This window comes from Pongo pygmaeus, chromosome 19 (assembly GCF_028885625.2).
Source record: "Pongo pygmaeus isolate AG05252 chromosome 19, NHGRI_mPonPyg2-v2.0_pri, whole genome shotgun sequence".
Taxonomy (NCBI): domain Eukaryota; kingdom Metazoa; phylum Chordata; class Mammalia; order Primates; family Hominidae; genus Pongo; species Pongo pygmaeus.
The window spans coordinates 18,954,075-18,963,876 of record NC_072392.2 but is presented as its reverse complement, the minus strand read 5'-3'; the positions used below and the strand labels follow the sequence as shown (position 1 = coordinate 18,963,876).

Sequence of the window (9,802 nt, the reverse complement as noted above, 5' to 3'; positions counted from 1 at the left end):
GTGTGAGCCACTGTGTCTGTCTGGCCTTTCTTTTCTTTTCATTTTCTGAAGACACTGATTACAACTTTTAGATTTTTTTTATATACAAATTTGTCAATAAACAAAAACCTTTCAGATTCAAATCTTGCAAAAATTCCTAAAATCCAGCTATTTCTGTTCACAATGAATGTGCTTATTAAAAACTTCAGCGGAGAAAAAAGTGATACAGAAGACACATTAATGTTCAAGCAACTTAAAACAAAAAGGTAGATTTAATGCAATAACAATAATCTGAGGATAAATAAATCCACGACAGACTTTAAAGTCTGCAAATGTTTCCTTTCTTTGCAGAGAGAATGGTTTTCTGAAAGCACACAGGACTGAAGATGTCAAAACAAAACTTAATTTCTTAGTCTCCAGGTGACACAGGCTTGGTCCTCTCTGCTGCCCTCCGAACACTTGTCACTGGCCCAGATGGTAGTTTCTCTTGTTTAGCTCAGGATGGATGTTAGTTTCAAGAATAACTGGATGGTTTGTTTCCTGAATCATCTTCTTGTGAGCCCATACTCTGTAAAGGTAAAGTGAAGTTATGTATTTATGTTTGCTTTTATCAAGGGTTCCCTGGCAGCCCAATAAGCACACCAGTTATCCTGTCCCTCCGAGAACAAAGCCCCCTGTGAACAAGGGCAGGCAATTCCAGGAACCACCCTAAGCATCCCTAAGTGTACTTCCAGGCCATCATCTGAAAATGCTCTCAACTAATATTTCTCCATGACCGTACTGGTAAGGTTCTCAAGAAATATTTAATAACGTGAAACCTAGTTCCTGTGCCTGATGTGACAACGCCCCTCCTTCTCCACCCAGCCTACTTCTTAAAATAAGGGAACTCTCATCACCTTTTGTACAAACTGAGGGTTCACTGTGATCTCCTGGTCCATGGCTTTCAGCCGCTCATCCAGCTCAATGCACTTCAGCATCTGCATGACAGGCACATTAGAAGGTGGTCAGCGGCGGGTTTAGGTCAGCTGCATCCTTTCTAACTTACACTGTTCACAAGGGTGCTATAGGTTCACAATCTCTTGATCTGAAACCCCTGGGGCCACATGGGTTTTGGAGCCAGAGTATTTTGGACTCAGAAAGCTAATACATCTATCGTATAATACCCAATATCCCACCCAGCAGGATCTAGGCAAACCTCATAATCAAACACATAGTATCTTCTGCAGTGAAACTGGAGTATATTCACACTGAGATAAATGAAGACTAGACACCATTTCAGGTGACATTTTGCCATTAAATTAGTTACAAAAAATATATAGTTTTCTGAGATTTAATATTCAGTTCACTTCCCTGCTCAGAGGTAAGAAACACAGACCACCCACAGAACGCCCCCTTCAGCCCCCAGAATCAGGGGCAGCATGCCCTCAGGAGACACAGAGGTGGCTGCTGCAGCTGCAGCCAGGCTGTTGCCTAAAGGGGACTGTCAGGGAGGGCTTTGCTCTTCTCCTCCAGCCACCCCGACTCTGCTTCTCACATAGAGAGAGATGTTTCCTGACCTCCCAACCTGGAACTCCACAGACATTTCAGCAAAAACACAAGGCTCTATGTTGTAAGTGGCAGCTGGGAATAGATAAAATTATACTAGGCCCTTTAAGTGTTTTCAGAGTTAAGGGAGGTTTTGATGAGCTAGCTGGGATAACTAACCCACCATTTATTTATAGCCATACAATCTGAGAGAGTTTTGTTTTTTTGAGACAGTCTCCCTCTGTTGCCCAGGCTGGAGTGCAGTGGTGCGATCTCAGCTTACTGCAACATCTGCCTCCCAGGTTCTAAGAGATTTTCCTGCCTCAGCCTCCAGAATAGCTGGGATTACAGGCGTGCACCACCACACCCGGCTAATTTTTATTTTTATTTTTAGTAGAGACGGGGTTTTGCCATGTTGGCAGGCTGGTCTTGAACTCCTGACCTCAGGTGATCCACCCACCTCAGCCTCCCAAAGTGTTGGGATTATAGGCATGAGCCACCACACCCGGCCCGGAAGAGTTTTAAGCAGCCCATTCTGGGTTTCTTTTGTTGTTGTTGTTGTTGCTCTTCTTGAGACAGAGTCTTGCTCTGTCACCCAAGGTGGAGGGCAGTGGCACAATCTCCGCTCACTGTAACCCCTGTCTCCAGGATTCAAGCAATTCTCCTTAAGCAGCCCATTTTGAAATTAACTTTCTAGTAACTAAGATGTTCACAGACTGGGAACTACCTGTACTTAAAACTAAAATTATCCTGGAACATAGGAGCAATTTTCAAATACATCTCAACCATCAATTAAAAAAATAAAAACCTGGCATTCATGTTTACCTCCTGATCAATGTTATGAAGCATCGCTGGGTTATTATATTTTTCAGGGTTATCATGGAAACTGACCATACCGTCCTTCTGGTTAATACTTGCAAAAATCTCACCATCTTCTATCTACAGAAAGAAAAAAAAAAAAAAAATCAGGAAAGCAGTTTAGACCTCAATGCTATATGAATAGTCATCCAGTATAATCACAGAAAAGCATGGAAGGCAACATGGATATAAATAAACTTGTATATTTTTAAGTGCCATCTGTTTATCCAAGTATTTATTAAATACCTACTATTTGCTAGGCACCATTGTAGATGCTAAGAGGTGTAAAACTGATACACACAAAATCCCTGCCCTTGCATTTTTGTTATTGAGGTGAAGTCCACACAACATAATTAACCATTTTATTTATTTATTTATTTATTTATTTGAGATGGAGTCTCACTGTCCCCCAGGCTGGAGTGCACTGGTGCGTTCTCGGCTCACTGCAACCTCCGCCTCCAGGATTCAAGCAATTCTCCTGCCTCAGCCTCCCAAGTAACTGGGATTACAGGTGCCCACCACCACACCAGGCTAATTTTTTTTTTGTTTTTTTTGAGATGGAGTTTCGCTCTTGTTGCCCAGGCTGGAGTGTAATGGCGCAATCTCAGCTCACCCCAACCTCCGCCTCCCGAGTTCAAGCAGTTCTCCTGCTTCAGCCTCCCAAGTAGCTGGGATTACAGGCATGCGCCACCATGTCTGGCTAATTTTGTATTTTTAGTAGAGACAGGGTTTCTCCATGTTGGTCAGGCTGGTCTCCAACTCCTGACCTCAGGTGATCCACCCACCTCGGCCTCCCAAAGTGCTGGGATTACAGGCGTAAACCACCGTGACCAGCCATTTTTTTGTATTTTTAATAAACACGGGGTTTCACCATGTTGGCCAGGCTGGTTTCGAACTCTTAACCTCAAGTGATCCACCCACCTCGGCTTCCCAAAATGCTAGGATTACAGGCATGGGCCATCGCGCCTGGCCTACCTTTTTAAAGTGAACAATTAACTGGCATTTAATGCATTCTACAATGTTGTGCCACCACCATCTCTATCTAGTTTTGGAGCATTTTCATCACCCCAGAAAGAGGCCCTAGGCCCATTAGCAGTCCCTCCCCATTCCCTCCTCCTCCTCCCAGCCCCTGGAAACCACCAATCTGTTCTTGTCTCTTATGGATTTGCCTTTTCTGGATATATGAATGGAATCATATACTATGTAATCTTTTGTGGTCTGGCTTCCCTTAGCATGATGTGTTTGGGGTGCTCTTGCATTTTTCAACATCAACTGCACTGAAATATAACTTACATTGCCTTTTTTTTTTTTTTGAGATGGGGTCTTGCTCTGTCGCCTGGGCTGGAGTGCAGTGGCTTGATCTCTGCTCACTGCAACCTCCACCTCCTGGGTTCAGGGGATTCTCCTGCCTCGGCCTCCTAAGTAGCTGGGACTACAGGTGCGCACCACCATGCCCAGCTAATTTTTTTTTATTTTTAGTAGAGACGACGTTTTGCCATGTTGGCCAGGCTGGGCGACTGTATTTTAAAAAGTAAAGCCTAACACGTTTTCTTTTCATCCCAGTGGAAACTATCTTCTGATTCTTCAAGAAAACTTTACTACCACTGGGGATTCCAAGACAGATTCAAGGTCTATATATTATTTATTTGCATCAGTTACTGGGGAATTATTTGACTGATCCTCAAAGCCAAATCCTGCCCGTGAAGTTAAAAAGTGAGATACCAATAAAAGTACAAAACAGTTATTTTATTCCTAACAAGATGTTCCACACAGTGATAATAACTTGTCCATTTGTTAGCAGTGAAACTGCTGGCCTACTCCTCTGTAGCTTTGGAAGGGATAGATGCTATTTAGTGAAATAGCAACCAGCCCAATACATATTATACACAATGCATGGTTCTCTATGTGATCACAGAGAGCTGCCTCTTTAAGCAGATGGAATGTATCTAAGTAAAATTTGGACCTATCTTCATCACAGCAGCACTATTCATGATAAATAAACCAGAACTGGAAACAACCCCAATGTCAAACTATTTATTTATTTATTTATTTACATTATTTGAGACAGCGTCTTGCACTGTTGCCCAGGCTGGAGTGCAGTGGCGCGATCTCAGCTCACTGCAAGCTCCGCCTCCCAGGTTCATGCCATTCACCTGCTTCAGCCTCCGGAGTAGGTGGGACTACCGGCGCCCACCACCACGCCTGGCTAATTTTTGTACTTTTAGTAGAGATGGGGTTTCACTGTGTTAGCCAGGATGGTCTCAATCTCCTGAGCTCATGATCTGCCTGCCTCAGCCTCCCAAAGTGCTGGAATTACAGGTGTGAGCCACCATACCCGGCCTATTTATTTTTTTGGAGATGCAGTTTTGCTCTTATCACCCAGGCTGGAGTACAATGGCGTGATCTCCAGTCACTGCAACCTCTGCCTCCTGGGTTCGAGCGATTCTCCAGCCTCAGCCTCCCAAGTAGCTGGGATTACAGGAGCCTGCCACCACGCCTAGCTAATTTTTTTTGTATTTTTAGTAGAGATGGGGTTTCACCATGTTGGCCAGGCTGGTCTTGAACTCCTGACCTCAGGTGAGCCGCCTGCCTCAGCCTCCCAAAGTGCTCGGATTACAGGCACCACGCCCAGCCTGTCCAACTAATTAAAATGGAAAAGTGTATCAAACACTGGAATATTGTAGCCCTGAAAACAAATGAACTACAGCTACATACAGCATCACGCATGACTCTCACAATGCTGAGCCAAAAAACCAGATTCCCAGAAAGAATGTGCTGTGTATTTCCTTCTACATCAAGCTCAGAAACAAACAGAACTAAAATAGGATGTTAGAAGTCAGGATGGGAGGCCGGGCACGGTGGCTCACGCCTGTAATCCCAGCACTTTGGGAGGCTGAAGTCAGGAGATCAAGACCATCTTGGCTAACACGGTGAAACCCCGTCTCTACTAAAAATACAAAAAATTAGCCGGGCGTAGTGGCAGGTGCCTGTAGTCCCAGCTACTCGGGAGGCTGAGGCAGGAGAATGGCGTGAACCCGGGAGACGGAGCTTGCAGTGAGCCGAGATCACACCACTGCACTCCAGCCTGGGCAACAGAGCCAGACTCCGTCTCAAAAAAAAAAAAGAAGTCAGGATGGAACAACCTTTCTAGAGAGGCACAGGGCTGGAAGCAGGCACAAGGGATATTTTCCAGGTGCTGGTCATATTCTGTTCCTTCTTCTAGGTGTTGGAATCTTTGTTTAAATGTGTTTAGCTGTACACTTAAGTGTACTTTTCCAATGTTTACTTTAAAAAAAACAAAAACAAAAACAAAAAAACAAAAAAACAACCCTGGTCTCACAGACCTTTCATTCCAGAAGGGTTTTTCAAGCCTGGCAGTCCTGACATTTGGGGGCAGATAATGCTCTGGTGTGTGGGCTGTCCTGGGTACTGTAGGACGTTTAGCAGCATCCCTGGCCTGTACCCATTAGATGCCAGTAGCACCCCCATCTGTGAAAACCAAAACTGCTTCCAGACGTTGCCTAATGTCTCCTGGCAGACAAAATCACCCTCAGAGGAGAACCACTGCTCCAGAGCCTGTCAGGGTGTCTGGGCTGGTTAAGCAGGGTTCAAAACTCACACCCACTTTGACCCCTCAACGTGTTGCTAGCTAGTATGTCCTGTCTGGTGTCATAACCAGTCATGTATTTCTTCTCACTCACCACTGAAGAGGGAATTTCTTGGGGAAAGCGTCCATAGCTTACTTATTCTGTGTAACCCCTGTGGGGTTACCAAGATGCTCTTAGCAGACACAAGTCATAGACATATGGTTTTGTTTGGTGTGTGCATGTTTTGAGTGGTAGGTTGAAGCAAAAAACCCTTTAGAACACTTGTAAATTGAACTATCAAAATGAAATACTCAGCTGGGTGCAGTGGCTGTATCCAGCTGTAATCCCAGCACTTTGGGAGGCCAAGGTGGGAAGGTCACTTGAGGCCAGAAGTCTCAAGTTATGCCTGGCCAACATAAAGAGACTCTGCCTCTACAAAAAATTTAAAAATTAGCCGGGTGTGGTGGCACACATCTGTAGTCCCAGCTACTTGGGAGGCTGAGGTGAGAGGATCATTTAAGCCTAGGCAGTCAAGGCTGCAGTGAGCCATGATTATGCCACTGCACTCCAGCCTGGGCAACACAGCAAGACCTTGTCTCAATCAATCAATGAATCAAAATACAGTACTCTGTTATCACAAGGGAAACTAGTTTTATTACTCCTAATTCTGAAATCATACAGGGGGTCATATGAAGCTTTGCCTGTCCTGAGCTGAGGACACAGGTATTCCGTGAACTAAAACCAGATCAGAACTATGTACTTATGTAACTGAATAGGTAGGTAGATTACAATACATCAATGTGGTGGGTTATCATATAGTCATTTAAATAATGCTTATCCAAATCAGGAGTGGTTGCCTGGTTGGGGTGGGGCTAAGAGTGGGGAAATGCAACTGGGAGGTGATAAAGAGGGAGTGTCAGGGCACTGGTGCTATCTCATTTCCTAAGCTGGGTGCTAAGTCCTGGGTGTGTGCTCTGGCCTCCTTTATGTCAATGCTGCTTATGGACCAAAACCCTCAGTGAGAGAAGAGGCTGAGTCAGAATGTCAGTCAATGATATCACTAAGCACACTGTGTAGTTCAGCAAACATTGTTCGGCAAGATTTCTTGCTGCAGCAGTTGCTTGATGTACGTACTGGCAAAAGCTTGTGATCTCATCACAGATAAGCAGAGAAAGTAGCCCTACCTTATACCTTTATATACCCCAAATATTTCATGAGTGTTATGAGGTTTACAAAAATTCTGATAATGAAAATATGTAAATATAGCCACCTGTAATACCAGCTACTCGGGAGGCTGAGACAGGAGAATTGTTTGAACCCTGGAGGTAGGGGTTGCAGTGAGCTGAGATCACACCACTGCACTCCAGCCTGGGCAACAGAGCGAGAGTCCGCCTCAAAATAAAATAAAAGAAAATAATAAGGAGTACAGGGCTGGGTGCAGTGGCTCACGTATGTAATCCCAACAATTCGGGAGGCCCAGGAGGGCAGATTGAGCCTAGGAGTTCAAGCCCAGCCTGGGCAACATGGAGAAACCCCATCTCTTCAAAAAAAATACAAAAATTAGTCAGGCATGCTGACACATGCCTGTAGTCCCAGCTACCTGGGAGGCTGAGGTGGGCGGATTACTTAAACCCAGGGAATTGAGGCTGCAGTGAGCCGAGATTGCACCACTGCACTCCAGCCTGGGCAACAAAATGAAGCCATCTCCAAAAAAAAAAGAAGCACAAATAGGATGCAAGCCTGATGTGTATATCATATGAGCACACCAAAACTAGAAACCATATGGATAAGGAAACAGACCAAATTGTCAATAGTGGTAGACTTTGGAGGCTCCCCCGGCTTTTCTCCTTTTTAATATTTTCCACAATGAACATCTGTTACTCTTACAGAAACAAAAATCCAGTAATTAATTTTTTAAAAAATGAAAATCCAGGCCAGGCACGGTGGCTCATGCCTATAATCCCAGCACTTTGGGAGGCCAAGGCGGGCAGATCACGTGGTCAGGAATTCGAGACCAGCCTGACCAACATGGTGAAACCCCATCTCTACTAAAAATACAAAAAATTAGCCGGGCATGGTGGCGCATGCCTGTAGTCCCAGCTCTCGGGAGGCTGAGGCAAGAGAATCACTTGAATCCGGGAGGTGGAGGTTGCAGTGAGCCAAGACTGTGCCACTACACTCCAGCCTGGTGACAGAGCGAGACTCCACCTCAAAAAGAAAAAAAAAAAAAAAAAAGAAAGAAAAAGAAAAAGAAAATCCACTTACCATGTGCAGAACATATTTTTCTGCCTCCTGAGGTCCAGATAACTGCACACGACTTGCCATATCTTGTAATGATAGAGTTAAAAAGGTCTGAAAGTCAGAAGCAGAATTAGTCACAGGTAGGAACAACGAAGGAAGGACATTTTATTAAATGTGTACAGAGCGGCCAGGCGTGGTGGCTCATGTCTGTAATCCCAGCACTTTGGGAGGCTGAGGTGGGCAGATCATGAGGTCAGGAGATCGAGACCATCTTGGCTAACATGGTGAAACCCCGTCTCTACTAAAAATACAAAAAATTAGCTGGCATGGTGGTGCGCCTGTAGTCCCAGCTACTTGGGAGGCTGAGACAGGAGAATCGCTTGAACCCAGGAGGCGGAGGTTGCAGTGAGTGGAGATTGAGCCACTGGACTCCAGCCTGGGTGACAAAGTGAGACTCCGTCTCAAAACAAAAAACAAAAAACAAAAAAACCCCAAAAAAGAATCAGCCAGGCGTGGTGGCACGTGCCTCTAGTCCCAGCTACTTAGGAGGCTGAGGCAAGAGAATCAGAGAATTGCTTGAACCCAGGAGGTGGCGGCTGCAGTGAGCTAGCTGAGACTGTGCCACTACTCTCCAGCCTGGACGACAGAGCAAGACTCTATTTCAAAAAAAAAAAAAAAAAAAAATGTGTACAGAGCTCTTCCCATTGATGTACAGAATAAATTTGTGTAGATGACTTAAAACTGATGGGCCAGGCGTGGTGGCTCACGCCTGTAATCCCAGCACTTTGGGAGGCTGAGGTGGGTGGGTGGATCAATTGAGGTCAAGAGTTCCAGACCAGCCTGGCCAACATGATGAAACTCCACCTCTACTAAAAACGCAAAAATTAGCCAGGCATAGTGGCAGGCACCTGTAATCCCAGCTGCTTGAGAGGCTGAGGCAGGATAATTGCTTAAACTTGGGAGGTGGAGGTTGCAGCGAGCCGATCGCGTGATTGCACTCCAGCCTGGGCAACAGAGTGAGACCCCATCTCTAAATAAATAAATAAATAAATAAATAAATAAATAAAAACTGATAGGCTGGGCGTGGTGGCTCACGCCTGTAATCCCAGCACTTTGGGAGGCCCAGGTGGGTGGATCACAAGGTCAGGAGATTGAGACCATCCTGGCTAACATGGTGAAACCCCGTCTCTACTTTAAAAAAAAAAAAAAAAAAAAAATTCGCCAGGCGTGGTGGTGGGCACCTGTAGTCCCAGCTACTTTGGAGGCTGAGGCAGGAGAATGGCGTGAACCCAGGAGGCGGAGCTTGCAGTGAGCCAAGATCGCGCCACTGCACTCCAGCCTAGGCGACTGAACAAGACTCCATCACAAAAAAAAAATAAAAAAATAAAAACTGATAAACCCAGTGGTTTGTCATCAATTTCCTAGAGGAGTAATGAAAAAGAATTTTATATATTTGTAAACTGAAAAGGAATCCAAGGTATGCACATCATTATGAAGATTTTCATCTTTTGAATTTTGTATTATAAATGTATAATCTATTAAATACAATTGAAAAAATAACATTGATCATTCAAAATTCAAAGTTAACATTTTTAAACAAATGGGGGAGTTAA

At 44.7% G+C, this 9,802-nt stretch overlaps 1 protein-coding gene across 4 annotated transcripts in view; it reads right to left on the bottom strand.

The window, feature by feature from the left end:
• Positions 1-232: 232 nt before the first annotated feature.
• Positions 233-9,802, bottom strand: part of COPS3 (COP9 signalosome subunit 3) — a 35,630-nt gene continuing 26,060 nt past the window's right edge. For all 4 annotated transcript variants that reach the window (XM_054459211.2, XM_063656616.1, XM_063656615.1 and 1 more), the window contains 4 exons: positions 8,214-8,300; positions 2,329-2,442; positions 876-956; positions 233-547 (listed from right to left, as the gene is read on the bottom strand). In XM_054459211.2, coding sequence (XP_054315186.1) covers positions 494-547; positions 876-956; positions 2,329-2,442; positions 8,214-8,300 — 336 coding nt within the window. In that variant the 3' untranslated portion in view covers positions 233-493. The remainder of the gene's footprint in view (positions 548-875; positions 957-2,328; positions 2,443-8,213; positions 8,301-9,802) is intronic.